At 42.0% G+C, this 19,386-nt stretch overlaps 1 protein-coding gene across 1 annotated transcript in view; it reads left to right on the forward strand.

The window, feature by feature from the left end:
- The first annotated feature begins 257 nt into the window (after positions 1–257).
- Positions 258–19,386, forward strand: part of slc9a2 (solute carrier family 9 member 2) — a 92,488-nt gene continuing 73,359 nt past the window's right edge. The window contains exon 1 of the mRNA XM_043691732.2: positions 258–776. Within this exon, the coding sequence (XP_043547667.1) occupies positions 473–776 (304 nt within the window). The 5' untranslated portion in view covers positions 258–472. The remainder of the gene's footprint in view (positions 777–19,386) is intronic.

The following is a 19,386-nucleotide window of genomic DNA, read 5'->3' on the forward strand; positions in this document are numbered from 1 at the left end:
CTCTTACGAGCATTTACTTTTCCAGGAGCAGTTTCTGCCGCCACAAGCTATTTGAGGAATACCTGAGGGCGAAACTGAGTCATCCAAGTTGAAACTTATTCAAGGTAATTAAGGGAGTGGTATGCAAGATCTTCCCCGGCAGGGATGCAATAACAAAGATTGTTAATTGGTTCTGCATCGCCCAGATTGAGGTTGCTGTATGTTCCAGACAGAACTTGATTTTGCTGGTACACACAGTCTGGGACGATCAGGTATCATTGGAGCTGGGAAGTCACCGGTGAACACGTTCATTGGTCGGTGCAAGTTGTTCCACCTGTTGAACCGGTTCAGCAGATCAAAACAGCTTGTGTGAGGCCCAGAAGGTTTGATCAGATCGTGTACTGACTCTGAAGCTCAGAACCCTTGGTAAAATAATGTGCAGTAACTGGCCTGATACGATGTGATAAAGCAGTGGTTTTTTTAAACAGTTACTATGGCTATGGCCGGTGGTGGCTCCCGGGCTATCCGGGGGCTTTGCCGTTTGTCTCTACCTGGATATTTTATTTTGCTTGTTACACTTTTAAACAATACTGAGGCCACTTTTAGAAACGAATCGACTCTCTATGGTCAGGAAGTAGAAGGTGGTAACCGGCATCCAGATTCTTCCAAAATTCACCTTTCCAGAAGTTTTACAAATCAGGAAGAACGTCTCAGTGTGTTTTCTCTGGATTATTACCATGTGCAGATTCCCTTTGAGATCACCCTCTGGATCTTATTGGCGTCCTTAGCTAAAATTGGTAAGTCTGCAATATCAGAAGCTGACATCACGGTAGGAAGGCGCATATTTACCGTGTGATTTAATTCAGTACATTACCTCCCTGTTACATTGTTGATCCCTTTTAATGTTAACTGAGGATCCCCATGTAAGCAGGTTAAATTGCATACTCAGTTTCCATTAGCTATCCATAAATCTACCTGTTTTGTTTTCGTTTAAATATAACTTCTCCTCAGGTAAGCCAAAGTGAATTCTATTCCAGGAAATTTGCAAAGGGAACAGTTGCATGCAAATGAAGTGAATGTTTTTGAAACCTTAGCATCCCAAAATTCTATAAGAAACGCTACAGCATTGTGTGTATTTTCAAAAGGAGGCTTTGGATTGTTTTACCATAAGAATGCTTAATTTTGTTTTTTAATATAACACCATGATCACCATTAGAATTGATCTTTTGAAGTTCTAGACTATGGATTCAGGGAGAACACTTGTTTAACTACAAAAAATAATATATTTATGTTGGAAATCTGAAGTGATAATGTTAGCATCACCCTGCAGTAAAGGTGGCAACTGTTCATTTCTCAGTATAACAAAATATGAGATTTGGGGTGTCGGTCTTAGGAATGGAAGATGTTAACAGCACTTTTAGAATGTGCAGAGCATGAGGGAGGGGAACGATCCAAACAAAAGAGCTGGAAAATAAATATTGCAAGTGCTGAAGTGGAAAGCCAATGGTGGCTAAATGACAGAAGGACTATTCCCATGACACAAAAGGTTGCACTATTGTGGGAAATTAAAGAAATAAATGACTTTAGTTACAGGAAGGTAAATAGATGAACAGGGAATCTTAGAAAATGCAACAGGATCTGTCACAGTAATCCAGACATCGAGGGAAATCAGGATGGCATCAGCAGTGAGGGCACCAACCATACTGCCAGCTCTTCCATTAACTTAGAAATTCTTCCGAAAATCAAGAGTGCGGTATTGAATAGGATAAGTTTTAAAAAAATCACAAAACACCAGGTTACGGTCCAACAGGTTTATTTGGAAGCACTAGTTTTTGGAGGGACACTGAGTCAGGAGTGCCCCACTACCTCCCAGATGATGGAGCAGTGCTCGAAAAACTTGTACTTCCAAATAAACCTGTTGGCTTACAACCTGGTCTTGTGATTTTTTTTTTAAATTTTGTTTTAATTTTGTCCAACACTGGCACCTCCACATATTGGATGGGATGAAGAGCCCGGATATTATTGTACTCCGATATGGATATGTAGAGGGATTGTAAACATTAATGTCAAAGTGATGGTTGCAGCTAGCAAACTCTGATAAACAGAGCATAAAAGATCTCTGTCTTCTTCACAAATCAAGACATTTTCTTTTACCAATTCCAATGTGACAATTAGTACATTTTGTGATTGGTTAATATTTCATAGAATAAACAATGTAATGGACTGATTTTAATATAAAAATCCAAGTAAACCAAATTGAACTTTTGAATAATTTGTACAATCCTGGGCTTCCATGCTTTAGAAGCTTAATTACAGGTCGTCTTGTGACAAAGTCATTCAGCATCAGTTTGGACAATAAACTGAATGGTAGGTCAGCTTAAACCAAAAGATAAAAACCAATATTGCTGCAAGCACTTGGCAGGTCTGGCAGCATTTGTGGAGAAAAATCAGTTAATGTTTTGGGTCGAGAGCTCTGTTCTGAGGAAGGGTCACTGGACCTGAAAGATTAACTCTGATTTCTGTCCACAGATGCAACCAGACCTGCTGAGCTTTTCCAGCCATTTATGGTTTTGGTTCTGATTTACAGCATCTGTAGTTTTTTTCAGTTTTTATTTAGTCAGATGAAGTCGTCCATTCAAGGCATGATCTTGTAAGCCACACTGGGTTCACCATTCTACTAAAGCCTGGATATTGTCGAGGTTTTGCTGCATATGAATACAGACTGCTTCAGCATCCGAGAAGTTTCAAGTTGATACTGAACTCTGCAACTGCCAGCAGTTTGTGGTTCACCATAACCATAAATAGAACAGCATGGTGGGTAAAGTTGAACAGAATATTTATTGTGGATCCTCTCAGCTAATTTCATGTTAGATTCTTCCCCTACCCCTGCCTCCAGGTCACTTGACTCACTTTCTTAAAGGGGCAACACAAACCCAACTGCATACTATAAAAAACCCTCACTTCTGACTTAATCAATGACTTGCACTCCATCATAAGTAGCTGAAGTTGGTTGGGCCTCAGACACTATCCTGAGGAACTCCTGCAATACTGCCCTGAATTAAAATCATAGACCTTGAACCATTAATCTAACATGAATTTAGCTGAGGGGATCCACAATAAATACTCCCTGTTCAACTTTATCTGCCATGGACTTCTATGCACACCCCTTCTCCTCCTTCCCAGGGTGATGCTAGTGTTTCCCTTGTCCTCACTTTCCACCACAACAGTCTTCAGCTTCAAAGGATCAGCCTCTGTGAGGATGCCATCACCAAACAGTTCCTCCCTGCCCCAGTCAACATTCCACAGGAGCTGTTCCTTCTGTGACCCCCTGGTCCACTCCTCCATCACTCCTAATACTTCCTCACTCCCCCATTAGCACCTCCTCATGCATTCATTGAAGACTTGACACTTCCAAGGCAACTTGTTCCAAACTGTACACCACTGGGCTGCCATCTCTGATGGGTGTGACCTGTCAGTGGGACAGGACATAACTGGGGACATTGTAAGGTATGATTTTTGCCAGTCTGTCACATGATTAATCTGTGGGGCCCACCTTCCAAATTTTTGCATGAGCACCCAATTGGGAAGATTATACAGGGTTGACTGAATGAAATTGGTCCTTTTTGTTGCCCATCAATGTGAGGTGATCCATCTAATTTTACTTACTGTATTTATTTGTTGATTTATTTTCAACTTTTCTGTCGCACTTTGTATCATACTGAGAAGACCATTTTAGAGAGCACACTTAGCCACACTGTGCATTTAGAGTCAGATGTAGGCTAAATTGGCTCAGGATAGCTGATTTCCTAAACAATATTCACCTTTTCATAGAGCCCTGGATTCTGTCTGCTTTGTTCAACCATGTTCTAAGTCTGCCCTGCTACCTTCAATCCATCTTCCTCTGCTCCTCCATGCCTGTTATAGTTGTACTGTTTGGTTTACATTGGTTCCTCTCATTCCTCCAGAAAAATGTATCTGTTCACACTTTAATGTCTAAAATGATATCTCCCGCATGTCCACTTGCCTGTTTGTCCTTTGCACTTTATTAATATCCTTCCCAAAGTTCATAATTGTTCCAAGTTTGGTGTCATCAGCAAATTTTTGAAATTGTGCTTTGCACATCCAAATCTAAGTCATTTCATTTAGATGAAGAAAAGATGTGAAAGTGGTTAATGCACCTGGTTTGTCATTTTAAAATATAAATGCTTATCTCTCAAAATAACCCAAGCACACTGGGCAAAGGAAGGAATCGTATTGGGGCCTGTACTATGGTAGCAGTAGGGCAGAATCATGTGAAAAGTTCATTGTTATTGGGAACAACGTGCTACATTTTTTAAACTAAATTCTGGGAATTGAGGCAAGATTCCTGTTGGACGGGAAAATTGCTTATTAAGGGGGATTATTGCTTGTTTTATTGACCTTTTATTAGCTATAGAACTTGCCGCATATATGCAGTGTGGATGTGCCCTAAGCAAGTATAGGGGTATGGGACAAATATTGGAAAGCGGGACTACATTAATTTTAGGATATCTGGTTGGCAAGACAAGTTGGACCTTGGGGCCTGTTTCCATGCTGTACATATCCATGATTCTAAAGTGAGTAGGCAGTGTTCAGGCCATGCAGAGATAATGGTGTTAAGTGTTAAGACGTGCATGTGAGGGAAGATTTTTCAGGTGATGGAGAGTATGGTAGAGTTTGGACCTCGGGAGATTGGTACAGGAGCAGAGGGGAGTCAGTGTGAGATATTGGAGAGAAGATGGTAACTTATGCTAGCTAAATGGAGAAGGTATAGTAATTCATGCAACTAAATGGTTCTAATGTCTCCTAGTTCTGACTTTTGTAATTGGATTTATTCCAGGTTTTTCAGCCTTTCTCAGGAGGACTCGTGATGGAAAGTTTGAGCAGCAGCCTATCCCAAAGCTTTCCCAGTTTAGGAAAAAAATCAGTTGATCTGTCAATAAAACTAATGAATTGTTCCTAGTGTTATGATTGTTCAAGAATGCACAAGAGTTTTACATTTTAAGACTTTTAAATTAACATAAACTTATAATGCAAAAAGTACTTTTAACTAAATAAGTAACTAAAAATGCTTGGTATCAATATTTGTGAGTTAGGCCACTCTTGGCAGATACGTAGCCTTGTATATTAAATCTCAAACTCCCTCTGTCTTTTTAGAATGTTCTACTGTCCCTGTCATACTAAGATGGGTCTTCCAAAATCATTTGAAAATCATTTCTGTGAATTTTCGGAGTATCCCTAAAATGGCTTCCAACAGTAAGGCAGTCTCTGGTGATTTCTTGACCTTAAATGTTTACAAGTCCTATCTCTTCAAACAGAGAAGGCATTCTCATCAGCATTTTGCATGGTGACTAATAGAGAAGATTATTTTCCTGTGATTGTCACAGCATCAATTATTTGGGCTCTGTCACCAAATCCGAATCAGTGCTCTGTAAGAACAAATGTCCTTTTTTTTTGCATCAAATAATGGAAACTTGCATTTGACTTGGGCCTCAGTCTCAGTGACTACTAAATCTAATGTGCCTGTAAGTTTGCTATGTTTTCACCATCTTTTCAACTCTCTGCTACCCAGTTCTTGGCCGTACTTTTTAATGCAAGGCAAAATAGAAACACTTTAATGCATAAGTACCTCATAAATTCTGCTGTTCTCAACACTGTGTTGGAGGCTGGAAACATGCCATTCCTGGTTAACACAATTGTTCAAAGATAACATGTGGTTCTTTTTACCAAGGTGTCTTGAACTTAGTTATCTTAAATTAAGGTCTCATGAGTGAAGAATTTGTTAATTTGTAGTCACTTAAGGAGATGTCCTCTCCAGGGTGCGAACTACTCAAATATTCCGAAGATCCTGGACTTCCCAAATATATCGTGGTCCTCTTCCATGCCTGTCTGGCTGGCTTCACAGAGAAGCAGTTGTGTAGTGATAATGTCACTGGGCTAGTAATCCTGAATCCCATGCTATTGCTCTGAGGATATAGGTTCAAATCCCATCATAGGAAATGGTGAAGGTTAAATTGAATAAAAATCTGGAAATAGATAGTAGCCAGTGGCAACCATGTAAGCCACTGTTAATTGCTGTAAAAGCCCATCTGGTTCACTAAAATCCTTTAGGGAAAGAAATCTGCTATCCTTATCTGTCTGGCTGACATGTGACTTGAGACCCACAGTAATATGGTTGATTCTTAACTGTGATTATGCTCTCATCCTGTGAATTGATTCAAAAACAAGTGCCAGGTCTGGCATTGGCTTGGTTACAGTGGTTGCTGCATGGATGATGGACTTAAACCAAGCTACCATTGGGCTCCATTCCAACTCTTTTGTCAGAGTTTCTTCCATTAGTCTGTACCATTTAGCCTCTGGCATCCAAAGTGAGAATTTTGTCAACGGATTGGAGTTTGATTCTCAAATGCCATGCCATGAATGTCCACACACCAGTGTGCCTGCATGCTACATTCTTCGAAGCTTAACCTCTCGAGGTGCTCACAAGCTTTAAATTGGGACCATGAGGCTCTCCTTTTCATGTTGCTGTTAGGCTAAAAGTGAGAAACACATTAACTCTCCATTCACGCACTGGCTGTATCATTTTGACTTGTGGCTGGAAATACTGTTCTGAAGAGACATTTTGTACAGTATGTCTAGAAAATGACTTCTGCACTTTTATTCCCCTTTAAACTATTCTTCAATTTAATATGGTTTACACTCAAAACTATGAGAAATACCTCTTGGGAACATAATAATTTACTATTCAATCACAGGAGATCATTTACCTCCAGCAGATCCTGGGGTATGATGTGAACAGAGAGGGAGAATATAAAGTACATATGTTTTGTCTTGTGACAGTGTCGCACTTCATGCTTGAAATAACATTATATTTTATGTAGTCTGTTAAACATTTAAGCTGTAGGGCAGCATGGTGGCTCAGTGGTTAGCACTGCTGCCCCACAACGCCAGGGACCTATGTTGAATTCCAGCCTCGAGTGACTGTCCATCTGGAATTTGCACATTCTTCTTGTGCCTGCACCGGTTTACTCCCACAGCCCAAAGATGTTAGGTGAATTGGCCATGGGAAATTGACTGTAGTGTCCAGGGATATGCAGGCGAGGTGGGTTGCCATGGAAAATGCAGGGTTACACGGATAGGTTTGTGGGGGAAGAAGTATAGGTGGGATGGTCTTTTGGAGGGTTAGTGTGAGCTTGATGGGCTGAGTAGCCTGCTTCACACTGTAGGGAATCTATGAAGTTTGCCTAATGCTCGGAAAAAATTGAAGCCTATGGGATACAGGAGAATGTGATGAATTGTATTCTAAATTGATTGTGTTGACAGAGGTTTGTGTGAATGGAAAATGGTTTCCAGTGGTGTACCACAGAACTCAGTGTTGAGACCCTTGTTGTTTGTGCAATATATTAATGACTTAGACTTAAATGTGGGAGCCATGATTGGAAATTTGTGGACAATATTAAAATTGACAAAATAGTTAGTGTTGAAGAGGGTGGCTCTCAAATACAGGATAATATTGATGGTCTGGCAGAGTGCGCAGAAAAATGACAAATAGAAATCAATCCAGAGAAGTGCGAGGTTCTGCATTTGGTGGGGAGCACGTAAAGCAGGGAGGGTATTTTGAGGGGTAGAGGAAGTAAGAGATCATTGAGTTCATGTCCATGGTTCTCTGAGGCATATGGGACCAGTAATTAAACTGGTAAATAAGGCCTATGCGATATCATCCTTCAGTAGGTGAAGTGTTGAATACAAAAGCAACAACTTAGTGCTGGAACGATAAAAAACTGCTACAGCTGAAGTTTTGTATCTAGTTTTGGTAGTCAAATCAAAGGAGGGCATAATTATTCGAGAGTCAGTACAGAGAAAATTTACAAGGAGGTTACGAGGGCTTGAAACTTGCAACTATGTGGAATGATTGGATAAGCTATGTTTCCTTAAGGACATAGGAGAAGGAGAGGTGACTTAATCGAAGTGTACAAAATAGTAAGAAACTTGGATAGAGTGAGCAGGGAAGACCTATTTCCATAATCAGAGATGTCAACCACAATAGGGTGCGATTTTAAAATAATTGATAGAATGGTTAGAGAGAACAAGGGAACACTTTTTTTTTGTTCACCCATTGGATGGTGAATGTATGGAATTTACTGCCTTGTTGGTGGTAAGGTGAAAACTGTCAACTCATTTAAAAGGAATCTGAAAATTCACCTGAAACTGTCTAACCTACAAGATGATATACTTGTGCTGGGAAGTGGGTTAAGAATAGATGGCTAATTTGTTCAGCTGGTATAGACACAATGGACCAAATGGCCTCTATTTGTTGTGTAGTTTTTCTACAATCGTGAATCACTACATAGAAAAGACCTTTTTTATTTTGGAGAATTAAAGTTACAACAGAAATTACTCAGTCACCTATTTTATTACCTTATTCTTATCAGATTTGTGTACTATGCACTTGATCATGTTTTAACAGTGGTTTCACTTGGCATCAGTCCATTTCACAAACCATAAGCAATTGCCATTGTTCGAATTTGTATTTAGGCAAGCAACAGGAAGAAGGTTCTTTATCATTACTACTTTTGTTCTACACAATTGTCAACATTTGGTTTGGGTGTGATAGTTTTGTGCAGTTTAACCATGCTATTTAACTCACTCCAATCGTTCCAAAGGCTTGCAGCTTTGGCTCAGCCACACTTACTCTAATTAATCCCTCTTTTGTCTTTAGTCCTTTTTTTTTTAACCCCCTCCTGTTTTGTATATCCCAATTCCCAGAAGGTACCAGCTCTCTACTCAATTACACCATGGCTCAGGTTGAATGTTTAGCAAAACAATGGATCTCGGCCCCCAAATCTATGTCAATGACATGGATAAGGAGACTGAATGAACTGTGCAAATTGATGATACAAAGCTAGATGGTAAAGTTAGTACATTGTAGCAAAACAAAAGTTATTGAAAAATCAGCAAGTCTGGCAGCATCTGTGGAGCGAAAGCAGAGTTAACGTTTTGGTTCCAGTGACTGTTCAGAAGCAAATTAACAGACGTACAGCAAGCAGATCAAAATGTAATGTCATGTTATCTTTGATAACAATGGATTTGAGATGAAACAGCAAAGAAATTTGGAGGGGTATGAGCCGGGTGTTGGCAGGTGGGACTAGATTGCGTTGGGATATCTGGTCCTAGATTAGAGTGGTGCTGGAAAAGCACAGCAGTTCAGGCAGCATCTGAGGAGCAGGAAAAATCGGTGTTTCAGGCAAAAGCCCTTCATCAGGAAACCCTGATGAAGGGCTTTTGCCCAAAACATTGATTTTCCTGCTCCTCAGATGCTGCCTGAACTGCTGTGTTTTTCCAGCACCACTCTAATCTCGAATCTGGTTTCCAGCATCTGCAGTCCTTGTTTTTACCTTGGGATATCTGGTCAGCATGGACGGGTTGGACCAAAGGGTCTGTTTCCATGCTGTACATCTGACTCTAAATCCTGCTGCAGTTACTTCAGAATTTTGTAAAGTTACACCAAAACTGTGCAATTTGGCCCTGCTTTCAGAGGTGCTTTTGGATAAGATTAGATTCCCTACAGTGTGGAAACCGGTCCTTCGGCCCTACCAGTCCACACTGACCCTCCGAAATGTAACCCACCCAAACCCATCTCCCTCTGACTAATGTACCTAACACTACGGGCAATTTGACATGGCCAATTCACCTGACCTGCACATCTTTGGATTGTGGGAGGAAACCGGAGCACCCGGAGGAAACCCACGCAGACACTGGGAGAATGTGCAAATCCACACAGACAGTTGCCCAAGGCTGGAATCAAACCTGGGACCCTGGTACTGTGAGGCAGCAGTGCTAACCACTGAGCCATTGTGCCACCCATAAGATGTTAAACAATAGGTTCATGTTCTGCTTTCTCCAGTCAGCCTAAAAGATCTCACAGCATTGACATGACTAGGAATGAATGCACGCTTAGAGGAGCTATAACATAGGATACATGCTAAACAGAGCTGTCTGCCTAAGGGATATTGAGAACAAGTTCATGTTATTTTTGTTCCCTTCTTAGTGTTCTCATCACATTGGGGGTCAGTTAGCTCAGTTGGCTGGATGGCTGGTTTGCAATGCAGAGTGATACCAGTAGCATGGCTTCAATTCAGCGCTGGCTGAGGTTACCATGAAAGACTCTCATTTTCAAATTACCCCTTGCCTGAACGTTCACATCCTCTATCACCAATATATAGTGGTGGCAGTGTGTCCCATCTACAATATGTACTGCTGTAATTTACAAGGGTTGCTTGAGTCTCATCTTTCAAACTCTCAAACTTTACAGTCCTGAAGCACAATAGCAGATGATACACAGGAACACCACCATCTGCAAGTTCCACTCTAAGTTATACACAGTCTTGACTTGGAACTTATCACCATTCCTTTACAGCCACTGGAACAAGGTCCTGGAGCTCTCTCCAATTAAACAACCAACAATTGTCTCTCTAATGAGAGAGCATTCCTGTCGTCTGGTAAGACTATGATGTCCTGAGCTTTACCTTCTCAACATCTGCCACAGCTCCAGTCCAGCAGGAAAATCCTTTCTGGTTTCTTCAGTAGTGAGCCCCTCACGATGGTGCCCACGTTAGATACATTCTCTGCCCTTGCTACCCTCAGTATGTCATTCAACAAAGTGGGATACTAATTCATCAGCTGGCGGAGGGGAGGAAGCTGCAGTGGTAGGTTTATTCAGCAAGAGGTTTCCCTGCTCCTGTTTGACTTGATACCATGTTGATTTAAGATTTAGAGATGCCAGTGTTGGACTGGGGTGTACAAAGTTAAAAATCACACAACACCAGGTTATAGTCCAACAGGTTTAATTGGAAGCACACTAGCTTTCGGAGCGTCGCTCCTTCATCAGGTGATTGTGGAGGGCTCAATCCTAACACACAGAATTTATAGCAAAAATTTACAGTGTGATGTAACTGAAATTATACATTGAAAAATTGATGGTCTGTTAAGCCTTTCATCTGTTAGAATACCATGATAGTTTCACTTCTTTCATGTGTAAATCACAAAACCTTTTTTTAAAAAAGTTGCATTCTCAGGTTAGCTGTTAACAATGGTGATAGCTAGATATTATGTTGAAGGTGTTAGTCCCCTGCTTTCTCTGGCTATGCCATGATGTTTAGATTGATTCTAATCTAAAAAGTGAGATAATGGAGTTTTACATGAATGCATGCAGTTTTTGAGCAAAGTACAATGTGACTCAGCCAATGTTGTCTATCTTATACGTTGCAAGCAAGGATGCCCAGATAGGATTTCTTCAAGACATTTTTAAAAAAGAAAGTTTGGGGTGAGTGTCTCTGTGGAGTTTGTACATTCTCCCCGTGTCTGCGTGGGTTTCCTCCACGTGCTCCAGTTTCCTCCCACAGTCCAAAGATGTACAGATTAGGTGGGTTGGCCATGCTAAATTGCCCATAGTGTTCAGGGATGTGTAGGCTGGGTGGATTATGGGAAATGCAGGGTTACAGGAAGAGGGTAGAGAGATGAGTCTGGGTAGAGAGTTGAGTCTGGGTGTGATGCTCTGCAAGGGTTGCTGTGAACCTGATGGGCCAAATGGCCTGTGCCACATTTCTTTTTCAGTGAATGTGGGTGTCTCTAGCTGGGCCAGCATTTATTGCTCATTGCCCTTGCAAGGTGCTGGTGGTGAGCTGCCTTCTTGAGCTACTGCAGTCTGTGTATGTGCACCTATAATGTTAGATAGGGAGCTCCAGGACCTTGATCCAGTGACCGTGAAGGAAGGCTGATAAGTTCCAAGTCAAGACTATGTGTAGCTTTGAGTGGAACTTGCAGATGGTGGTGTTCCTGTGTATCTTCTGCTGTTGTGCTTCTAGACTGTAGAGTTTGTGAGTTTGAAAGATTATATTGAAGCAACCTTTGTCAATTACAGCCGTCCATGTTGTAAGTGGGGCACATTGCCACCACTGTACATTGGTGATGGAGGAAGTGAATGTTTAAGGTGTGGCTGTGGTGTCAAACAAGATGGCTGCATCATCCGAGATGTCATTTGAATGTTGTTGGTAATTGCAGTCATCCAGGCAAACGAGGGAAATTCCATCTCACTTGACTTGTGCTTGTGGATCATGGACAGGCTTTGGATTTAGGAATGGAGTTGCTCACCACAAAATTTTAGCCTCTGATCTGCTCTGGTAGCCATGGCTTTTTATGCGAATTCAGTTCAGTTCCAGTGTTAGCTCTTGGGATGTTGATAATGGGGGCGCCAATGATAGTAATATTGTGGTAAGATAACTTCATCATATTGTACCTGGCATTGTAGGGGAGAATATTTGCTGCAGGAACTTACCCCTTTAAAGGTTTAAATACCATTTACAGCATGGGAATGGGTTATTCAGTCTCTGCTGGTGGCTGTGTCTTTCCACATTTCATTCATCTTGCCAACTCAAAACAAATACTTTTTTCTTTCACCTTCACTTGGCTATCTGTCCTTGAATTGCATCTTTGCCCTTTGACAATTCCATGTCAGCTAGGTCCACCATCTCTGAGAAAGGCTTCTTGTCAGTTTTATTTTGTTTGGATTTATTAGTGATAATCTCATTTTAAATCCTAGTTAATTTTTACATGTTTTTCTCGAGTTTGAAGTGGGAGTTGACACAGGGCATGCTGACATGGGGCACACACAAACTAGATGGCCACTGAGCCATTGCATGGAAAAATACAGCAAAGTACTGCCTAAGGTCAACAGGATACCAGCACAATAGACGCAGAACATAGATAATTAGTTTAAGGCGAGTGGGGGAGAGAATATACATCAGTAACATCTACTGCCACCACCTTCAATAGAAATGTTAACTACCTGAGACTACTTGTATACAAGTGTTAATACCTTAGATTTGCAGTTACGGTAAACAATCTTTCTTCTCAGAATGATAACGACCAATTACTGCAGCAATGGATTTCAGCATAGCTGCTGGAACTGACAATGATTCGGAGATGCTGGTGTTGGACTGGGGTGTACAAAGTTAAAAATCACACAACACCAGGTTATAATCCAACAGGTTTAATCGGAAGCACACTAGCTTTCGGAGCGACGCTCCTTCATCAGATGATTGTGGAGGGCTCGATCGTAACACAGCATTTATAGCAAAAATTTGCAGTGTGATCACCATTGCACTACACACACACACAGACACTCCCACACACGCACACATTCTCACATGCACACGGACACAGATACACACAGACGCGCACACAGACACCCACACAGACTGAACATTCCTCTGAAACTGAAACTGACAATGACTCTAGTGTTTTCTGTAACAAACCATGCTGCACAAACAAAGACTCAATATCTGGACCATTACACCATGAAATATATGTATAAAATATTGCAACATGCTCCTAGGGTGAGAGAAGCCTCGCAGCTGACAGTCGTGCTGCCAGACGTCTAATTCTCTCTCCCTGGCGCTCCGGTTTCTTTGTACAATAAACTCTGTCATTGAATCTCGATTCTGACTCCGAGACTGGTGATTTCCCCCACAACAATCTCAGCCTTTCTTTCCCAGAGAAAAGTGTCCAGTCTTTTAGGAGTGTTGTCTCCTCTCAGTTCTGGGTTATAGTATCATAGAATTCCTTTTGTGCAGTCCATCTGGTACGTGCTGACTCTTCAAAGAGTAGAAAATGTGTTGCTGGAAAAGCGCACCAGGTCAGGCAGCATCCAGGGAACAGGAGAATCGACGTTTCGGGCATAAGCCCTTCTTCAGGAATGAGGAAAGTTTGTCCAGCAGGCTAAGATAAAAGGTAGGGAGGAGGGACTTGGGGGAGGGGCGTCGGAAATGTGATAGGTGGAAAGAGGTCAAGGTGAGGGTGATAGGTCAGACTGGGGTGGGGGCGGAGAGGTCGGGAAGAAGATTGCAGGTTAGGAAGGCGGTGCTGAATTCGATGGATTTGACAGAGACAAGGTGGGGGGAGGGGAAATGAGGAAACTGGTGAAATCCGAGTTCATCCCTTGTGGTTGGAGGGTTCCTAGGCGGAAGATGAGGCGCTCTTCCTCCAACCGTCGTTTTGTTGTGGTCTGGCGATGGAGGAGTCCAAAGACCTGCATATCCTTGGTGGAGTGGGAGGGGGAATTGAAATGTTGAGCCACAGGGTGGTTGGGTTGGTTGGTCTGGGTGTCCCAGAGGTGTTCTCTGAAACGCTCCGCAAGTAGCCGGCCTGTCTCCCCAATATAGAGGAGGCCACATCGGGTGCAGAAGATGCAATAGATGATGTGTGTGGAGGTGCAGGTGAATCTGTGGCGGATATGGAAGTTTCCTTTGGGGCCTTGGAGGGAGTTGAGGGGGGAGGTGTGGGCGCAAGTCTTGTACCTCCTGCGGTTGCAGGGGAAGGTGCCGGGAGTGGAGGTTGGGTTGGTGGGGGGTGTGGACCTGACGAGGGAGTCACGCAGGGAGTGGTCTTTACGGAATGCTGATAGGGGAGGGGAGGGAAATATATCCTTGGTGGTGGGGTCCGTTTGGAGGTGGCGGAAATGACGGCGGATGATGCGCTGGACATGGAGATTGGTGGGGTGGTAGGTGAGGGCCAGTGGGGTTCTGCTCTGATCTCCAGCATCTGCAGACCTCACTTTCTCCTCTTCAAAGAGTATCCCACCCAGACCCACTCCCATAACCCTGCGTTTCGCGTGGCTAATCCATGTAACCTGCACATCCCTGGACACTATATGGGAAACTTTAGCATGGCCAATCCACGTAACCTGCATGGTTTTAGACTGTGGGAGGAAGCCGGAGCATCCAGAGGAAACCTACGCAGACACTGGGGCAATGTCCAAACTCCACACAAACGCCAAAGATTAGAATCAAACCTGGCTTCCTGGCACTGTGTGGCAGAAGTGCTAAATATTGAACCATCATGCAGCCCATAAATCTGGGTGGGGAAAAATCAACAGCAGTAAAAATGGGGCTCAACTGCTGTTGAGAAAGTTTGGATTGATGAGACCGGTATCTCTTTGTCACTTACTATCTTTCAAGTATGATGGAATCTTGATTTATTAATCTGAATGGAAATTGGCAGGAAGTCAAGTTTCTTCATGCTCCATTTGCATTGCAGGTTTCACATCCATACAAAGTTCTACTTTTGTATTGATATGGTATATCAAGTTTCAAATGTTCAAGTTGCAAGGAGAACCTTATTCCTTGTGCTATTTCTCAGTATTAGAGGCTCTGACTCTTAGTTCAGAGTGTGTTTATATTGGAAGTGTATAGAGTTATACAGCACTGAAGCAGACCCTTTGGTTCAACCAATCTATGCTGACCATAATCCAAACTTAATAGTCCTATCTACCTGCACTTGGCCCATATCCCTCCAAGCATCTCTTATTCCTGTACCTATCTAAATATCTTTCAAACATTGTAACTGTACCCACAACCACCACTTTCTCTGGAAGGTCATTCCACACAAGAACCACACTCATTTTTAAAAGTTGCCCCTCATGGTTTTTTTAAAAAAATCTTTCTCCTCGCACTTTTAAAAATATGTCCCCTATCCTTTAATTCCCCACCTGAGGGAAAAGATGCCTGTCTTATCCCAAGCTTATCTATGCCCTTCGTGATTTTAAAACTACTTTGAGGTCACCTCTCAACCTTCTGCACTCCAGTGAAAAAATGTCTGTATGTTCAAAATTTGCTAATAATTGTTAGCTGCTGTCTTACTGCTAATTTGACCGGGGGCAAGACTAAATGTAAATTACTCTGCTCCTAATTTCTCTGGAAACAGTATGACACTATGATCTTTTGCTACAAATTGTGTCCTAATGTCCTGCCCCACTAGCTACGTGACAAAGGAGCAGCTCTTTTATATCTTTCCCCTCTCACCCTAAACCTATGCCCTCTAGTTCTGGACTCCCTGACCCCAGGGAAAAGATTAGATTAGAATTAGATTACTTAGTGTGGAAACAGGCCCTTCGGCCCAACAAGTCCACACCGACCCGCCGAAGCGCAATCTACCTATACTCCTACATTTATCCCTTGCCTAACACTACGGGCAATTTAGCATGGCCAATTCACCTGACCTGCACATCTTTGGACTGTGGGAGGAAACCGGAGCACCCGGAGGAAACCCACGCAGACACTGGGAGAATGTGCAAACTCCACACAGTCAGTCGCCTGAGGTGGGAATTGAACCCGGGTCTCTGGCGCTGTGAGGCAGCAGTGCTAACTTTGTCTATTTATCCTATCTATGCCCCTCATAATTTTGTAAACCTCTAAGGTCACCCCTCAGCCTCGGGCGCTCCAGGGAAAACAGCCCCAGCCTGTTCAGCCTCTCCTTGTAGCTCAGACCCTCCAACCCTGGCAACATCCTTGTAAATCTTTTCTGAACCCTTTCAAGTTTCACAACATCTTTCCGATAGCAAGGAGACCAGACTTGCACACAATATTCCAACAGTAGCCTAACCAATGTCCTGTACAGCTGCAACATGACCTCCCAACTCCTGTACTCAATACTCTGACCAATAAAGGAAAGTATACCAAACGCCGCCTTCTCTACCTATCTACCTGCGACTCCACTTTCAAGGAGCTACGAACCTGCGCTCCAAGGTCTCTTTGTTCAACAGGACCTTACCATTAAGTGTATAAGTCCTGCTAAGATTTGCTTTCCCAAAATGCAGCATCTCGCATTTATCTGAATTAAACTCCATCTGCCACTTCTCAGCCCGTTGGCCCATCTGGTCCAGATCCTGTTGTAATTTGAGGTAACCCTCTTCACTGTCCACTACACCTCCAATTTTGGTGTCATCTGCAAACTTACTAACTGTACCTCTTATGCTCGCATCCAAATCATTTATGTAAATGACAAAATGTGGAGGGCCCAGCACCGATCCTTGTGGCACTCCACTGGTCACAGGCCTCCAGTCTGAAAAAACAACCCTCCACCACCACCCTCTGTCTTCTACCTTTGAGCCAGTTCTGTATCCAAATGGCTAGTTCTCCCTGTATTCCATGAGATCTAACCTTGCTAATCAGTCTCCCATGGGGAACCTTGTTGAACACCTTACTGAAGTCCATATAGATCACATCTACTGCTCTGCCTTCATCAATCTTCTTCGTTACTTCTTCAAAAAACTCACTCAAGTTTGTGAGATATGATTTCCCATGCACAAAGCCATGTTGACTATCCCGAATCAGTCCTTGCCTTTCCAAATACATGTACATCCTTCCCTCAGAATTCCCTCCAACAACTCGCCCACCACCGCGGTCAGGCATTTGTTGTAATGTGTTTGACAAATTGGGGACACTATTTGTTTCTAAAGCGCAAACCTTTAAAATATGTGTTGGCTGTAACGTGATTACTCACAAATACTGTATCTAAAGAAACAGAATGCTACAAAATTAATCATATAATTTTTGTTTATTGAAGAAGATATACGATTTTCTATGAAACATCCTACAGTAGATAGAATAAAACAAAAACTGTCAGCAACATATAGAGTACATTGTTTCAGGGGAGAGCACTGTTTCTAAATCTAGATTTTTCTATAATGCGGGGTTGCACAAGAATTGCATTATAGAAGAACTGACTTTGTATTTGCCAATCAGAGTAGAAACCTAATTCAATAAAATGCGGGCAATTAGATTTAAAAGCCTTTGGCGGGGCAAGGTTAGGGGGAAATGGCAAAAAGTAGGGAAAGCTCAAAGAATCAGGCAAATTGCGAAGAAGGAAAATGGAACATGAGAAATAATAAAGATTTCTTTTAAACATAGGGCTAGACAGAAGTAAGACAGGAGTATCTAGAGGTTGAATAAACCGATTACCCTACCTGCATCCTCACAAATGATTGTAGTAAAAAGAATGTTGTATGTGCTAGTTTTAATGACTGTACATTACAAAATATTTACGTACTTGGTAAATATTACACTGTTTGCTTGTAGTATTTCTGGGATTCAATTTAAAAGCTGCTTACATATAAAGATGATCAGATAACGATAATAAAACTGATTTTCAGAACTGCCGCCTTTGTATAAATAATACTGTCGTACAATGTTCTCATGAGGCTTCATTTCATCAGTGGTTTCGGTTGGCCTCAGTCCATTTGCAAAACTGGGAAATCATTCTGAAGTTCTCCAGAAACTAGAAATGACTTCTGGAAATGTTGCAAAACTATATCAAAGAGTTTATTCTTGGGGTGGGTGGCAAGTTTGTGATGGTTTTTATAGGATACCTAAGGGTAGAAGAGAAACCTGATCCTCCATAAGACAGTTTTTACTGCCTCTGTGAGGTTTGCAATAGTGGCCTTGCAAAGATTATAGGTTTTGTTTTATCCATTCCCCCCCCATCCTCCAAATTCCTGGCCCCTCTTAGTGCCTGCAGAACTGAGATTGAGTTTCAAAATGATACTTGCACCCCATTCTACAAAATTCACCTATGTCCCCCGAAACAATGTGTTCCATATGTTGCTGACAGTTTTTGTTTTATTCTGTCTACTGTAGAATATTTCATAGTAAATTGTATATCTACTTCAATAAACAAAAATTATATATAATTTTGTAGTATTCTGTTTCTTCAAGTACATTATTTGTGAGTGTACCAAAATTATGGCCTAAGCAAAAAAAGACTCTGCTCTTTGAATATTCAAAGGGACCTTGTTACATCTATTTGTGAAAACAAACATGATACAAGTAGGGTTTTGAGATTTTTAAAGACACTATCCTTTGTTTTCCATTAGTAGTTGGCTGGGCCCAAGCTTTGGAATAAATGTAATTTAAGCTGATTCAGGAATTAGGAGCATATAAAGTGTCACTTGACATTATTACCGTTGCTGTACTGTAAGATTTTAATGCTCATAAACATTGAATCCATAAGATTTATTATATTTTACGAGACTTCCACAGCAACACTGAATCATCTGTATTTATTCTCATAGATAATTTCTGGTTGGCTGTGGACCACATTTACTACTAGAGCTACGCAAATCTATCTTTTAAGTAGTGGAATAAGGATTTGGGACTAAAAATCAACCAGGACAAATCATCCCACTTGATTTCCACTCCACTCCATCCACCAACTTAAAGCATTCATGTCTTCACCAAAGTACACAGTTGTAACTCTGTGTACCATCTACAAGATGCACAACAGTAATTCACCAAGGCTCCTCATTTGGCACCTTCCAAAACGGCATGGTGGTACAGTGGTTAGCACTGCTGCCTCGCAACGCCAGAGACCTGGGTTTAATTCCTGTCTGTGTGGAGTTTGCATATTCTCCCTGTGTCTGCATGGGTTTCCTCCGGGTGCTCCGGTTTCCTCCCACAGTCCAAAGATGTGCAGGTTAGGTGAATTGGCCATGGTAATTACCTGTAGTGTTAGGTGAAGGGGTAAATGTAGGGGAAAGGGTCTGGGTGGGTTGGTGTG

The sequence above is a fragment of the Chiloscyllium plagiosum genome, unplaced genomic scaffold, assembly GCF_037043375.1.
Source record: "Chiloscyllium plagiosum isolate Xiang-an unplaced genomic scaffold, Cpla_swu_hap1 HiC_scaffold_6, whole genome shotgun sequence".
Lineage (NCBI taxonomy): Eukaryota > Metazoa > Chordata > Chondrichthyes > Orectolobiformes > Hemiscylliidae > Chiloscyllium > Chiloscyllium plagiosum.